The 17115-nt window shown below is 41.7% G+C and overlaps 1 protein-coding gene across 2 annotated transcripts; it reads right to left on the reverse strand.

The window, feature by feature from the left end:
• Window positions 1–378: 378 nt before the first annotated feature.
• GNG10 (G protein subunit gamma 10) lies at window positions 379–6851 on the reverse strand. Of its 2 annotated transcripts, XM_016130043.2 has the most exons (3): window positions 6702–6850; window positions 2389–2520; window positions 379–1354 (listed from the first exon to the last, which is right to left on the reverse strand). In XM_016130043.2, the coding sequence occupies exons 1-2, from the start codon at window positions 6780–6782 to the stop codon at window positions 2395–2397; spliced, it is 207 nt and encodes a 68-aa protein (XP_015985529.1). In that variant the 5' UTR covers window positions 6783–6850; the 3' UTR covers window positions 379–1354; window positions 2389–2394. The 2 variants fall into 2 exon arrangements, with proteins under 2 accessions (XP_015985529.1, XP_036094829.1); XM_036238936.1 differs by lacking the exon at window positions 379–1354 and having other exon boundaries at window positions 2388–2520; window positions 6702–6851.
• Between the last annotated feature and the right edge of the window lie 10264 nt (window positions 6852–17115).

Below are 17115 nucleotides of genomic sequence, written 5' to 3' on the forward strand. Positions count from 1 at the left end.
CATTTCCGAGAAGGTGAAACAGATTCAGAGACCAAATAGAGCGGTTAGAAAGGGATACCTGAATTCTGATTGCTTGAAAGGGATTCAGATTGCTTAAATTTGGAAGTTTCGTGGCCAGAAGTTAAAGGAGTTCTCATCTAATGGCTGTTATTTTCTCTACTGAAACACTACTTATACTCAAAAGATATTTTCATGTAATTATGGGTTTATACATAGGTATTTCAAGAGCAGATGTCAGTAACTGAGATATTTATCTATTTTTTACAAAATTCTGCAAGTACTTATAAACAAAAATTTCACCTCCTAGCGCTCAATCTCACAAGCAAACAGAAATCCATAAAGCCTTAGAACAAAATCAGATACAAAATGTCGCTGTCATAGAAAAGGATGAATTAAGCAAAAATTTTATTTTCGAGCTCTTCAAAGATTATTACAAACACAAATAAAATATCCTGTGAAAAGTGTTCCAAATAAAATCAAAGGCACATCATCAAAGTAAAAAACATTTATGACATTAAGAATTCATTTAATTTGTAAGATTTTCGCATTGCTTTGTTTTTAATCATTTGTAATCTTCTGTAAGTCACATTTTAAACATATTTTTAAAGACAGGAAATAATTCGGTATTTTTTTAAAGTACGACCACAACTATAAAGTAGAAGAACTTAAGACAAAGATCAACTCTGCTTCATACACAGGGTGGTGCACTCTAACGCATGACACAACATTGATCTTTCCAAACGAGTTTGCTAAGAAACAGAAAGCTCCCATGATTAGTGTTAAAAATTAAACAACCTTCCCATCTAGAAAAATCAAGACATCATTTGATTAATAAAGCCTAGTCTTCCCCCAATTTTACACTGGCTTATCTTCATTTGGAAATAATAAATTCATGAGAAAAAAAAAATTTGTTATGGTGCAAAAATCTTAGGAACAACTAATTACAAATATTCAGGGTTTGTTTTTTTAATAACAAAAATGTTTTCCTTCCCCAAATGTAAACATCCAGTAAATAAAACGTATATAATATTCCTGGTATAGAAACACTAGTAATTCACTTATAAAAGAGGAACATTTTGGTATATTTGATAGTAACATTTTTGTTTGTCTTAAGTATAAAGCACTTCACCAAACAAACCAGGCCATTTTTATTTAAAAGTCTACTCCCTTACACAATTTCCTCATTTGAGTAGAAACTCATCAATTTCTATAGAATTTTGGCTATAGGACCAGGCCACGGGAAGGGTCTGAAATATCTCAGTTATTTGGTTAGAGAAAAAATGTTTTTTTCTTGAGATTGGAGGCAGTCATTCATTACTTTGCACTTGAAAGGATTCCTCAGCGAACTTCTTTCCTACAGGAAAGAAAATTTAGTAAATTTTCACCTTCATGAAATTCATAAATAAAATTAGTCATTTCATATAGCACTTTAGTATTCTCAAAGTAGAGAGTAGCAAGTTAATTTTTAAAAATCCAAATAACACCATTGAAGGAGTAGTACTCATAAAAGTGCTTTGTAAAAAGAAAAATGCTATGCCAGCATAAAACTTACTTTAATACCATAAATTTGGACATTTTCCATCAAAAGGGACAATAGTACCTGATAGTATAATTACTTTCTTCTTTTTAATGTGAATAATTTCTTTCACATGTATGTGAAAAAGGACCTAAGATGATTACCTACTGAATGAAAACCTCTTAGAACACATAATGTGAAGCATGTTGACCCCAAAAGACTCTAATAATCAATCTATGCTCTGAACTCATTCAAAAAGGAAAAAAAGTGAAAATGTGAATGAGGCTCCATACAATGCATTAGAATGATGAAATTTGTAATATGCCACCAAAGAGATGTTTTCATTTCAATAATCAGCTTTTAAAGCTCTTTTAACTGGACTCATGCTTTTTCCCCAGTAGCTATGTTAAAGCTTCCTCCATTAAAACAGATATATTCTGAAAGCCATTAGGAAAGAAACCACAGCTGTTGGTGGGAGCAAGCCTCCACCTCTGGGAGTCCTTAGTCCCAAGAGTAGCAAGGCAGTTGATAGCACCAAGGAGCAAATGACAACTCTGGGATAATCTAAGGAGAAGGTAGGATTAACTTCAAGAAATTACCACCAGCCAACTCAGTTAAAGAGTTCAAGTACATAAGGATATTAACACCTTACGAGTTAGTGCCAAAGAGGATTGAGAGATGCTATCCTAATTAGATGTAATCCACAGGCAAGGTAAATATAGACTAGCAACCCTTCAGGGACAACTGTGCATTTTGCCTCCTTTAATTTTAATTCCCCCAAGAATAATATTCAAAACACAGTTGCCCAAATCCTTTGGGCAGCCCTGTGCTAATGCCATGGCCCCAAGCCGGCACTGTGCATCATTACTCACCAGTCCTCAGAGTAAAGCACAGGACCGGGGCTCCCGGAAGGGGTTGCTTCCAGCTGGAACGCCGACCAGCAGGGCGTCCTTGCAGGCATTCTGCATGCAGTACTGCTGAAGCTCCGCCGCCGCCTGAGAGACCTGAAACGAAAGGACCACCGCCTGACATGCTGCTCACAGCCTAAGCCAGCAGCCACTGGACGTTCGGAAAAATTATCGTACTGCCTGATCGCATTTGTTTTTAATTTTTATTTTTTTGATCACACTTTTTGTGACCCCCGAAAGTCTCTTTTTGGCTGAAAGTTCTAATAACTGAACTCTAAAGAGGAAAGGTTACAATTTCTATGAACTCCGATTTAGGATATTTTTGGTTTAGCTGCTTAATCAACAAAGAAACTAAAAAGCTGTATATTTGACCCATTTCAAATCCTAGTTTTGAGGCTAAATAGCTTATTCTAGTACTCCCTTTACAAGTTTTCACTTATAAAGCATGCATTGATATGTCCTGTGAGCAAACTGTCTTAATGTTTACAAGGCTGGACCTTATCCTTGCTCCAAACAAGTGACAGAGTTCTTCCACCATGCTTTTGAGGCAGGACAGCTTATCAACTGAGAATGCAGCCTCTGGAACCAAACTACCTTGACTCAAATTGTTTCTTAACTTCTCAGTGAAATGTATTTAGTAATAAATAGTACCTACCTCATTGGGTTGATCTGACAATTAGGTGAGTTAACTTACGTAAAGCACAATGCTGACACATACTTAGCAATATGTTTGTAGCAGACTGCAAAATGGTCACAATATTTTGCAGCTCCTCCCACCAAGAGGTAGACTCTATTTACCCACTTCTTGAACCTGGGCTTGTCTTATGACTTGCTTTGACCAGGAGAATGTAGTAGAAATAATGGGCAAGTTCCAAGCGTAGGCCTTAAGAGCCTTTGCAGTTAGTTACCTCTCTTGCTGTGATTAGAATCCTAAAATCACCATCTAATGAGCCCAAGCTAATCAACTGGAGGTCTTGTGGAAGAGACCCAGTCACCTAACCCCAGCCACCGGTTACCTAGCAACCTCCAGACACATGAATGAGGCCGTCCTAAATCACTCAGCCACCAGCCAACCCTCCATTTGACTGCAGATGCATGGAAGAGCCGGGCAAAGATAAGAGGAACTATGCAATTGAACCCAGCGCAAATTCTTGACCTAAGAATTGTGAGTCAATAAATGTTGTTTTAAGCCACTAACTTTTGGAGAAGTTAATTAGGCAGTACTGATACAACATTATGCTGCCTTTCTTCTTAACCTCGTCTGATGCCTCTACACATGGAAGCTTTCCTCACTTTCCATTCTCCTTGCATTGAAAGATGTTTCGTGTAAAAACTCAACTATATTGTACAAAAATGATTCCAATTGCTGTTCTTGTACTACCACTTTGTGTTAATTTTCCAAGCTTCCAAAGAACCAGAAAATCAACTACTTATGTTACAGTTACTCTCTAGTTTCTAGACAGTATGTAATAATAGAGTGTTATGTAATATAAATGCATAATATTGTCAGAGTAATGTTTAAATTTACTTTTCCCTCAAGAGAAGTTTTTACATTTTCACATTAATTATAACTGGAACTAAGGGTTATGTAGAAGTTATTAATTAAAAAAAAATCTGGAACCAATTATGCTTATGCTTACTATCTCTGCATCAGAGGGGAAGAAGACTGTCCCCCAAGACCCCTTGGAAAATGGGACTAACCGGACCCTGGCCTAAAGAACATGTCAAAAAGATAAGGTGAGAGGATACGCAGAGAAAATAGGAGTAAAAGTAGTCAGCATTGCTCTAGCATTTTGGACTGGAAGAATGAGTCCAAACACTTGGAAGCTGTCACCCACTAATGGAGGTGGGATAATGTCCACCCAATTTTAATGACTTTCCTTGGTTTGAACCCATGCTCACCCAGCAACTTCTGAAAGGCTTCTTCAAAGCATAGAAGGGGTCCTTGGAAATATACCAGGCATTCCAATCATTAGGAAGGAATGCCTTCCATCATATGCTTGAAAATTGGTGTCCAGGTTTATTCACCAGTTAGCAAGTCTGTTAAAGAGAAGACATCTCTGAATGTGCTGAGAACATCCATCATTGAGTCCTGAAATATGACCAGACCTTGGATTGTTGTGACTCCCTAAGGTAATGCCTATGAACCATGCTGTCATGAGGATACCCCTCGACTAAGTTTATTATCTGTGTGACCTTAAACAATTCACCCAAATTCTCCAGGTCTCAGTTTCATCACCTATAATTATTTTTAAATGTAGGTAACAATATCTTCACAGGATAGGCAGGCATCTGGTTCACTTTTCCTTTCTACTTCAAGTCTCAAAATCATCTTGAACACTTTCAACAACCCTGGTTTCAGTTCTCTGACATCCTCTCCTCATATAACCCTCTCCTCAATGCCGATAGTTACAGCCAATATCTGTAACTGCTCCACATCTGAATTTACATTCCAGCATCCTGCTTTCTGATCACAGTCTCTCCTACCCATCCAGGGTGCTGCTTCCTATTCTCACTGCACCTGCTCTTTGATCTCAGGAAGAACATCCCCTGCCTTCTGTCCAGCCCATTAAGAGCCTGGCTCTGTTCCATCTCTATGCAGCCTAGGCTCAACCTCTTTCTGGGCAGACCCTCAAACTCCTTGCCCTCCATTCCCACTTCCATCTTTCTGGCATATCTCCCCTGCTAACTCTCTACTTGAATCAGCTACCATTCACCTAAGGCGCTCAGGTTCCTAGCTGGCCAAATGCTGCTGGAGGGGAAAAAAAACATCGCAAGGAGAACAGTCTTCAATCTCACAGTAGCTGGATCTTCAGAATCACAAGGTGTCTACGAATGCACCTGCTAAGGGTTCCGCTCCATTCTCAACAGCACTTTTTCACCCACCCTCATTTCTGTTGCTGCTAGTAGCTCCCTTTCCCCGGCCCTAAGAAGACAACTTGGCCTTCTATTTCACAAAGAAAATTGTCATCATACAAGTCCTTAAGCCCCAATCTAAAAATATCTATCTTTATACATATTCTAAGTCATTTCTTCCTGTCTCAGAAGGTGCCCATCCGATGCAATGCCCCTATTGAGACACCTTGTCTCCTCTCCCCTTAAATCTCCTTCTCCATTTATTCCTTCTCCTCAACCTCAAAACATGGCTTTTCGCATAAAAAAAAAAAATTGTTTCCTCTTGAAAACCAGACTTTTATAAAAAATCTGCCTACCTTACTACAATCTAGATTCTGCTCCTAGTACTACATATGTCACTGAAACTTCTGCATTCCATACTCTTGTTTTATAATCTTCACATCACTTATCACCTGAAATTATTTTCATTGGTTAATGTGTGTGTGGTTTATCTTCCCCACTACAATCGTCGTGTTCTCAGGACCTAGGATAGTGCCAGAAAAGGCACTGCTGAGGTACATGGACTATGGCAATAGTGTTCACACATACACACATCCTACGAATAATGCTATACTTGTTGCTAAAAATAATTAAGCAACGGGTGCTTTTTAATCAACAGACTGAACACTGGACACGTTGACTAAGTTTCAAATTCTGGAAAACCCCTCCTTCCTTGCTTCGGCAACCTTGCTTTCTCTCGGTTCTCCTCAGCCTGGGCTCCATGCTCTGGTCTCTTTACTAAGACACTTTTTTCACCCCTATCTATTCTAATTACCTCTCTCTGCCTTGTTCTCTGAGCTTCAGGCCATGCAGCTAAATACCTTCTGAACATCTCAAAGTCCACGTATCCAAAACTGACCTCACGCCCTTCCCCCGAATCCGCTCTCCCTTCTCCGTGCTGCAGCAAACGGCAGCGCCATCCATTCTGTCACGGCTCCAGAAACCCGGGCGTCGTCTTTCTCCTCCCTCTCAACCCGTGGCTAAGGCCTGTCCATTCATTCAGTCGCCCCGGCGCCTCTGGACTCCATCATCGCGCCGCAGCCGCGCCCAGGCCACCAGCGCGTCGCCCGCACGACTGGCCTGGTCGCGTCCGCCCCCGAGTCACTGTCCACACCACTGAAAAAGAAACCCCCCTGGGACTCTGGGTCCCGCTCCGGCCCCCGCGGCGACTGGCCGGCGTCGCCGGGCCTCCGTCCCCTCGGGCGCACGTGCGCGCCCCTCCCGGGCTGGGTCCGGTTCGGCCCTGCGCGGGCTCCCGCCCCGCGAGGCGGCGCAGCGAGCCCGGGCCGGGCGCGTCCGAGCCCCGCGCCGTCCCGCCCGCCGCCTCCCCCCAGCGCGGGCGTCTCCGCGCGCCGAGGAAAGGGCGCCCCCGCCCGCCTCACCTTGATCCTCTCCACGCCGGCCTCCAGCTTGAGCTGCTCCACCAGGCGCTGCAAGGCGTTCACACTGGCCCCGGAAGACATGGCGGCGGCGCTGCGCTCCGAGGGCGGTGCGCGGGGCTGGCCGAGCCGCGAGGCCCGGAGCGCGGGCGCCGCCTCGGGGCGGGGAAGCCGTTGCGCCCGCCCCGCCGCGCCCCGCGCTCGCCGGCGCCGCGCCGCAGCCACACTTCGCGGGTCCCGAGCTGACTGACGCCAGTCTCAAGTCTTTCTGCATTGTAAAGATGGGCGAGGCCAGCACCTACACCTGTCACCGGAGCCGCGTCGTGGGGCGCGGACAGGGGCGCGCGGTTCCACCTCGAAGCTTCTAGGGTGATGAGGAGGTATGGAGTGTGGAGATGGAGGAGGCAAAGACGCCTTCCTGATGAATCAGACTGGGATTCCGTGTGGCCAGAGCCACGGTGGGAAATGAATTGGAGAAATCGCGGGCTGGACCTTGACGGCTTCTATGCCATGTAAAGATAGGCTGGACGAGGTAGAGGACAATTGGTAGGATTCCCAGGACACAGGTTGATAAATTGGCCTGTTACTGTTTCTTGGGAATCCTATCAGTAGATTGGGTAGGGTAGGGTAGGGTAGGGGGTAGGGGGTAGGGGGTAGGGGGTAGGGTAGGGTGAGTAAAACCCCAGATCCTGACGTCTTTGCGGAACATTAGAAGAAAATTAAATTCAGCCCTGTCACCCCCATCTCATCAGTTAGCTGTAACTATTGTTTCTATTATGCTGCGTTTTGTTTTTTTATTGTGTGCATTTGTTTTACAAAACTGGCATCACTATTATATGTAAAATATATATTATAGCGTGTTTTTTTTTTCACTTAAAGTATGATTATTTCCTTATTCTTGTACACTTTTGTTTGTCAGAACCCATTTAATGCAAAAAGGTAATATGGTTGACCCTTGAACAAGAGGAATGGATGTTAGGGGCGCCACCCCCCTCAGTGGAAAAGCCACGCCTAGTGGGTGCTGTGCTGCACCACCCAGCTTTCTCAGAGGCCTGAGGCACTCATTATCCCAGCTATTGGGAGTAGCAGCAGCTGAAGCATCTTGCTTAGTCCCTCTGTGGGAACTGCCCTTCCTAAGATAGCCATTCAGACCAAGGTCACGCCTCCCAGTGTCAGCCCAGTGACTGATGTGGGGTGTATAAGAACTGAACCCCAACCCCTTTGCCTCAAGTTGGGACAACACTGAAGGAGGAATCCAACTCCAGAGCTCCCTGCTGGGGTCATCTGAGGCTTTCATGGCAACCACATCACAGTTCAGCTCCTCCCTGTGCCCAATCCCCACTCCCTGGACACCATAGAGACTGAAACTGGGAAATAGTTCCCCAAAGGAAAACCAGAGGGAGTAAGGAGCAGTCCAAAAACGATGTTCTATGACTATTATTTTTAATGACTGCATGGTATTCCATTGTACAGTTGGATAATATTATTTACCTACAGCCCTATTTTTTTTTTTTAACACTATGAGGACCACCATAAGCATACAGCTTTGGGCATGTCTGCTTTATTTCCTTAAGATACACTCCTAAAAATAGAACTGATGGGTCAAAGAATGTAAATGGTTTTCTAAACTTTTCCCTACTTGAGCCTCAGGAAGGTGGTAGCAATTTATATTCCTGCCCAGCAGGAGGCTACATAGTTCTTCGCATCCTCACAACTCTCTATTGTGGTTTTTTAACGATCTAATAGATGAAAGATAGTATTTCAAGTCTTTTAGAAACCTTAACTGTTGAGCCTGTGCATTTATTCTGTTCATTTTGTGGGCTACATGTTGAGTCTTTGGGGTGTTAAAATTTTCTTATCTAATGACAGGAGCAGATTTGCAAATTTTATTATCCTCTCTAGTGGCAAGTTCCCTCACCACAAAGAATTTAACATATATTCTAGTCAAAAGATGAAAGTATATGCTGGAAACATCACTAGAATAGTAAAACAGAATAGAATGGCGTGTGGCAAAAAGATGTGGCAAAAACTCAGAGCGTAGATATAGACTGGAAGGACTGGGAAAAACTCCTCATAGATGGTGAGACTTAGACCTTGAAAAATGTGTCCTGCGGATGGCACAGAGGAATAAGGATAGCATTCCAACAAGGAGGAGTGCAGGCTATGTTCACATGGAATGAATGAATGAATGAACGAACAAACGAACGAAGCTTAGTGAGTACTGGAAGATACAAAGCTGTTAAGACCAGAAGTCACAAAAAACCTCAAAAGAAACAAAGAGAAATTTGTGGAAACAGTACGGTAGGCACAAGGTAAGATATTTGAGGAATGCTGACCTCGGATAATACAAAATGAACTGAAGTTGGGGAGATAATGTAACTTCGATAATAGTTTTTGTTTTGTCTCTCTTTGGTGGAGAGTGTGGCTGGGATGAGGCCCTAGATAGGATTGTAAAGGTAGGAATGGAGGGGAACGATCTCAAAAAATTACATCAACAGTACTTCATGGCCTATGAAATGCCAAGGAAGGGGAGCAGAGGGTTCTGAAGCAGAGAGTGAGCTAGAACTGGTGCCTCTAACAAAAATTAGGAAACGAGAGTAAGTTTGAGGGGGGAGTTGAGATCAAGGGTGAGTGGCTGAGGAGAAAGTCTTCACCTGTACTATGTGCCTCTAGGCCATTGAAATGTTTACTGGCAAGGTTGTTGATATGGAAGATGGCTGCACAACAAAATGACAGCTGAAGAAATGAGAAGATTATCTCTAATTAGAAAAGGCAGCTTTGGGGATGCCCACAGTGAGGGACACATAATGTAATACGTGTGTGTCAGCCATTGTTAAGGGTGGAAAATTTTCAAATGGCCAACTTCTGCTTCCATTGTTTAATGTTAAACAGGGTGTAGTTCTAGGAGATATTCTGTGCAAAGATATGCTAATGTTAAGGGTGTAGTTATCCTGTGTAAAGATATGTTAATGGCCAGCCTCTGCTTCTGTAAACCTGCTTGCTTGCTAGAGGGGGTTTTGGGGCTTTTTAAGCTATCCCTTCTGGAGGCTGGGGGCTGATTCTCTAGTGGGGAGAGTCAGTCCCCGGCTGGCTAATAAAGGCTCATAATTAATCTCAGTTGGCTCCGTGGGTCTTAAATTTGATCTCACCACAATGAACAACCAAAGCGACTCCATCTTAAGCACAGGCCAGTTCCTGGAAAAGCTGCAGATAGCAAAATGATCACCCCACCCTGGACTCAGCCAATCAGAGCAACTGTGGAAAGTAACTCTCCAAATTCCCCGCCTTGTTCCTTGGTGCCATCACCCAGCCAATCCTGCTAAGCGACAAGCTCGTTGTACCAATCCTGTAACGCCAAGACATCGCTCCCCATGCTTACGATTTTTCCCTTCAAATACCCCTGAAGCCCCATGTTCAGGACCGCCTCCTACTCACTGCTGCGTTGTTGGTGTGCGGACTGCGGTCCGGACTCGAGTCTGAAATAAACTCCCTCTTGCTCTTGCTTCGGTGTCGGCTTCTTGGTGGTTCTTGGAGATACAAGCCGGGGCATAACAACACCACCATGAAGTAGCAGGAAAGGTCTAGGGGTTTGCCCCATCTTCATCCTTCATGCCTGTACACAGCCCTCTCCCCGACCTACCTCTGGATGATCAATTGTGCTGTTTTTGGAGAGGACTGGTCTGGCTTTGAAACAAACAACCAGATTTTAGCATATAGCCTCCCACAGGGATCCACAGACAAGGTGGATGCCACTTGTGAGGGCTGCCCAGCTGTGCTTTTGTTTTATGCTTTACCAAAATGTCTTCTCATCCATTATTTTTGCATCATGGAACTTCAGAGTAGAAAGAGACCTTCAAATTGTTAAGGGTGAAAAATCTTCAAAGTGAGCCAACTAGCTAAGTCAGCTAAAGGGAAGAAATATCTTTAGATACCAGAAGTTGTCCTACTTGCTTGAGTGTGGGTTTAGGAAATGTATTGTCTAGGATATGAAGATGGCCAGTGTCTGCTTCTATAATCTGCTCACTTATTAACCAGAGTATAGTATGAGGTGATGTGTTTGTATTGCATTAATGGTCGACTTCTGCTTCTGTAAACTGCTTACTTGTTTAATGTAGTTTTAGGCTTTGTAAGCTGCCTCTTTTGAAATTGTAAGAGTGAAGACTTGGCAGTAAATCAGTAACAAGGAGGTGATTCCTTGAGGCACCAAAGTCCCAGGAAGAGGCACAACATTCCAAGATACAGATAACAAGACTGTCTACCAGGCTATGTTTGATCTAGCAATTCCCCAGATACATTTATCTTTGTAAAGGACATTAACGGTTAACTTCTGCTTTCTGTAATTTCCTTACTCTCTCTTTGTTCTAAGATGTAGTCCGAGGCTTTATAAAACTACCTCAAACAAAGACCCAGGGCTGATCTCCTCTAACCCTGCGTGGTAGAGAGTCAGTCGCTGGCTGGCTAATAAAGGCTCATAATTAATCTTGATTGGTCCATGGGTCTTAGATTTGAACACACCACAACAAAATAATATCATCCATCCTCAATTTTAGAGATGAGAAAACTTAAGCCATGGTATGGCTGATGAGTTTAAACAATGGTCACCTTGGTAAGCCTCATAAAGTCACCTTTAAAGGTAATGGCATGTTATACTACCGTGGAAACAAGGACGTGTAGGATCTTATGTAATTGACAAGCATTGGTTTAGATATGTATGGTGTGCTTTGCTATGGTAACGTGGTGATTGATTATGGTATTGGTTTGCCTATCTGCTTTTCAAAAAGATGGTCAGCTACTACTGGATGCCTGCCAGTGTACGGTTCCAGTTTAATTAGAAATGATAGGGGAAAAAGGCCTCTGCTTTTCGGATTTAATTACCCAAAGGGGCCACAAGTGAACCCGCCTCCACCTTCTCCCCAGTCTTTTTCTCCTTACGGGGAGAAGGAGCTTTCCAGTCGGACCATTCACTGGAAAAGATGCTATGTCCCTGCTCCCGCCAGGTATAATGTGACTGGAACAGATCGATACATCTTGGACTGGTCTGGAGGAGAATGGGGCAATATAGGAGGACATGGAGCGCGTACCAGCTGGACAGTGGGACTATGGTGGACACATACAGAATTTCCTCAAACTTATATTTGGAAGTTGGGTGCAGCCATGGGAGAACTACGCCCTGTGGGATGGATCCCTCGGATAGTGGACACAAACATAAGTGCGTGTGTAACCCCACCGCATGTATTGATGATTGGTGGAATTAATGTAACTATGAGAGGTAGAAATTTCTATGTCACATGTAATGATTGCATTTTAACTATTTCTTTTGTTCCGGAAGGAACTATTGTAATGGTCTTTCATCAACCCTCTTTTGTAATGTTACCTATTAACACATCGGGACCCTGGTATGCAGATGGAGGTTTAGAGGTGTTAGAAGAAATCACTAAGGCTTTAAGTAGACAGAAAAGAGTAATAGGATTGATCATTGCTGGAATTACCGCTCTCGTGTCGCTTATAGCTACTACTGGCTACTGCTGCTGTCGCTTTATCTCAAACTGTTCAAACTGCTCGTTATGTTAATAATTTGTCTAAAAATGTTACAGTGGCTTTAGGGACCCAGGAAAATATTGATAACAAGTTAGAACAGAAGCTTGATGCTTTATACAGTTTAGTTATGTATTTAGGAGATGAAATCCAAGGTTTAAAAGTGAGATTTCATTTAGAATGCCATGCAGCATATCAGTAGATTTGTGTCATTTCAAAAATTTATAATGAGAGTCAACATGGATGGGATCGCGTGCGCTCTCCTCTCCAAGGTGTCTAGCACGATGCTAACACATCCCTAGATTTAGCACAGCTGCATAGAGAAATCCAGGGGCTGCAGGATGCGGGACCCCTTCAGTTTGATGCAGCTGAGGCTTCAAAATTCTTACACCTGAAAAGCTTTCTACCATCCTGGTCTCCTTTGGGTCATTTGCTTATCTCGGCTTTAGCCTTGGGCCTTTGCATAATTATAGGCCTATGTCTGCTCCCACCTTTGATGAAATACTTCTTCAATTCTCTGCTGAAGATTAGTGCAGAGATGCATGGTCTCAGGCTCCAGGCTCAGGTTTGAGCTATAAAATAATTATACATCTCCCATTTGCAGAGGCTGGTAGTCAAAGACGGGTAAGAATCCTTTAGGGAGGGAGGGACCAACCTAAGACAAGGCATGATTGCAAGACTTTCACGTGCCAATGACGGGTAAGACCCAGGCCTGTGAAGGGTCGCCTAAGACAGGCACAGTCTATCTGCACCATAGCTGAGAAAGCTTTGGCATTTTAAATAATAAAAAATGGGGAGATGTCTGGAGCCATTTTGAGAAGCCATTGTGGGGCACTGAAGAAGTCACGTAGCTAAAAGCCATGGTATGTCTGATGAGTTTAATACAATGGTCACCTTGGTAAGCCTCATAAAGTCACCTTTTAAGGTAATGGAATGTTATACTACCATGGAAACAAGGACGTGTAGGATCTTATGTAATTGACAAGCATTGGTTTAGATATGTATGGTGTGCTTTGCTATGGTAACGTGGTGATTGATTATGGTATTCAAAAATCACATTAAAAGCCTATGCTAAATAAACTCGGGGCTGCAGCTCTGACTGTATGCCCTCCCGGAAAGATCTTTTCTGTCTTCTCTTTTTTCCCTTAGGCTTCACCCTCCTCTTTCAGGTACTGATACCTGAATGGGTATTGTGCTAATGAGTGACGCTTCCATTTTGTATTTTCACCAGCAATGAATGAGACTTCCTGTTACTCCACATCCTTGTAAACTCCTGTAAGAATTAAGCCCTTAGGTCAGCATCAAACAGATGAAAATAATGCGGAACCCTCCCATCAGCCCCGTGAAACCAGATAAACCAGATAGAACAAAGACTGGCACCAGGACCTGATGCAATGATTAATTGCTAGCTCTAACCAATCAGTAGAGCCCACAACCTAAAATCCCTTAGCCACCATGACTAATGAATTTTCCCCTGTATAACCTATATCCTAGACGCCAGGTCTTTGAGCATTACCTCACCAGTCTCTGGGCTTGGAGCCATTTCCTTAAATAAACTTTTACTTTCTTTGCTGCAAACCCCTCTTCATGTCTTATTTGGCTTTGATGCAAGCTGGCAAAACAAACCCCGTTTATTTCAATAACAGGAGTGGGAGAAAAAGACTTTCTTTTGAGCTTTCAAGAGAAATCCTGCTCGCCTGGAGCGCTGGTCTGTTGCCACAGACGCAGTTCTTTTCGCGAGCTCTTAAGAGGTGAGGCATGGGGGGACAAAGTACGCTTTCCACTTCGCCCCAGCGAAAATGCACAGATCAGCATATTGTTTCAAGGAATCTGTTACACATTTATTTTTTAAGATAAATTGATTTCCACTGTTTCTAAGAATCTCAGTACCTTTTTAAAATGTCAGTGTCCTTTCATGTCCCTGTTGTGATCTATTAATTCTTCACTCCTCTGACATGTATTTTTGTTACCTTCTTACTGACAGTGGGTTATTTTTCCAGAAAAGGAGCTTTAACTCGCTCTTCTCCATAAAAATACATAATGGGAAGGTGTTTCTTTCTGCCAATGTTATGCCAAAATGGCAATATATATCTTCGGTTTTCTAAAATGATTTAAAAAAAAAAAAAAAAAGGAAAACACATTAACAGCTGTATGTAATGTGACACAGTATAATGTACCATAAAAAAATTATTTCACTTCCTTATTCCCATTGCATTATTTTTAGGACTTAGAATAAAGAAACAAGAACTAAAGATTCACAAGCAGGCTTGTAGATTCAGCTTCTCCAGAGAGATTTTCCCCAGCATTTTTGATTGAGACTTGGAGGCAGTGGAACTTAGGGCTCCTTGATTTCCTTTTGAGCAACCATTCCAAGCATGCCTCTTTATTTCATTAAAAGTGTCTCTTCAGTAAATGTAGGCTTTCAACTAGTGAGTGGCTGATTATTATTCTGTTGTCTCTGAAGGTTTCTTTCCTGAGTTGTCATCTGGGCCACTTCACCTTGTATCCCAAAGGCAAGAAGGGGCAGGCAGCTGCTTTTAAAATGCACAGTTCCAACCCTAAGGGGCATTACTTTTTCTACTCTAGCAGGTACCCTGCACAAGGTAAGGAATTTAAATACCTATTAACAGAATAAAGAAACAATGGGTTTGTAATCATCAGTAAACACTCTATTACCATGGATTTTAATAAATGAGAATGACCCCTGTTCTCTCTGAAGGCAAGGAAACTCATTTATTGAGCATTTATTATATGCCAGCACATTCCCCTCATCTTGTTTCTCATAATAATTCTGTGAAATAGTATCACTGCTATTAAGGATGAAAAAACAAAGTTTAGTGGTTAACCTGCCCAAAGTCAACCTACAAGTCAGTTGCAGAGCCAGAAACCAAACCATGGTCTATCTGGCTGCACCCTTCTTGAGGTTGCACCCTTGGACACCCTTCTTGAGGTTATGAGAGACTGCTGAATGAGAAATTTTTCAATCCCATAATGAAACTGGGAGGAGTCTGTAATAAATCTTAGGTCACTGACCTAAGACCATGTGATCCATTCCACACACAATTGTCAAGGATATTTTGAATCCTTTAAGTACTAAGAAGATGACTAAAGTGTTCAACTAAATGTGTAGGCTTTTTAATTAAATACCCATAACATTTCTCAATTGCAGGCAATCTAATGTTCTTCAGACCCTAAACCTATGTGAATTTGCAGGCTTATAGAATTTTAAATCCCAATTAAAAAGTCCCCTCATTTCACAGTTGAGAAAACTGAAAAGGTTAAATAACTTGTTTAGCAAAATTTACTTAGTTATTAGATTCTAGATTTGGCCTTAGCCAATATTTAAAAGGAAAGAGTATCACATTTTGCAAATAAGATAACATTTCATCCACACGCAACTAGTTTGTATCAACACCAACATTTATCTGCACAATTATAGCTCAACAAAGACCATGTCTCATTTAATGTCTTAAAGTAACTACATCTATAAGAATGTCTAATAAAAGCCATTTCTAACTTCCACAGATTTTTCAGTATGAGGACAGCAGATTTGTTCATAACACTAGCTGATGATAGCTTAGCTGTGGCTTGCAAGCTAAATTATTTTCAAAGTTTGGGTGTTAAAAGTGTATTGCCCTTTCAGTCTTAAAAAAAAAAAAAAAAGCCTCAAAAAATGAACTATGATTTTCTAAACAAATTCAATAGTACTAAAACACTTGTTAATTCTCTAATCTCATCTATTTTTTCATGGAACATCTTAAAATCCCATACACCAACTGTAGTGTTTAAGATTCAGGTACATACCTAACAGATGTATTATGAAACGGCAGCCTGTGATTTGTAGAACTTGGATAATTCATCAAGAAATAAGACCAATGAGAAAAGGGTTAGTAGTTGAATCTGTTATGAAGTCATTAGACATGAATATAACCCTATGAGTAATTTTAGCACAGATCTCAATTATATGAAATAATAATATATAGCAGTGAACAGCTATGTGCTATAAACTCCTGAATGCCAAGCAAAAAGGGAATGGTGACAGTCCTAAAATGAAGCAAAAGAAAATTCTTCTAGCGTGTGGGGTCATGGGGTCCACTACTCAGGATTTTATTCCAAATGTTTCTAAAATGCAGAAATTTTTGGTTTTTTGGTAAGGGATGGCCCAACATACTTGAATGACACTTGTGACAACTAATAGCCCTTCCTTCACTCTAGAATATTGAAGCCTATTTTGTTGAGGGAAGGGCAGAGAAGAATCATAGTCCTTATATTAAGAGAGCCCATTCATCTTGACCCATGCAATAGCGTGATTCCAAAGACCAACCAAATTTTTATGTGAGCAAGCTACAGGGATAATTCCAGAAATGAGATTCTAGAAAATCAGGAATACAGCAATCTAGCAAAGAAGCAAAATAACATCTAAAGATACATTGTTTTCAACCAGCTAACCTTAATGAATGTTACCATATCTGGTCTTCTTATTTTTCCCTATCGCTAGGTAAAAAATGCCTAGGATACCAGAAATTTCTTTGAAATTTTAACAAAGGGACAAGTGCTTGTATTTCTTTTGGTCCTTATAACATATGCCACACACTTCTGTTCTTAGATAAATACTACTGTGTGTTAAAGAGATGATAATGAATTCTAAGACAGGGGTTGCCAGCTCTACAGACAACCACAGCACCCTTGAAAGACACTGATCTATGTTTAAGATTGGATGCAATAAAACACCTTAATCTAAAGTTTATAAAAATATAAATATCATTTCAGAATTTCAGAGCTGCAAAAGGGCCCTAGTGATAATCTGGTCAAACTCCTCCCATGACTTTCTAATGAAGCAACTCATTAATAACTCAAAGATCAGATAACTCACCTTGGGTCT

The sequence above is a fragment of the Rousettus aegyptiacus genome, unplaced genomic scaffold, assembly GCF_014176215.1.
Source record: "Rousettus aegyptiacus isolate mRouAeg1 unplaced genomic scaffold, mRouAeg1.p scaffold_m13_p_3, whole genome shotgun sequence".
NCBI lineage: Eukaryota > Metazoa > Chordata > Mammalia > Chiroptera > Pteropodidae > Rousettus > Rousettus aegyptiacus.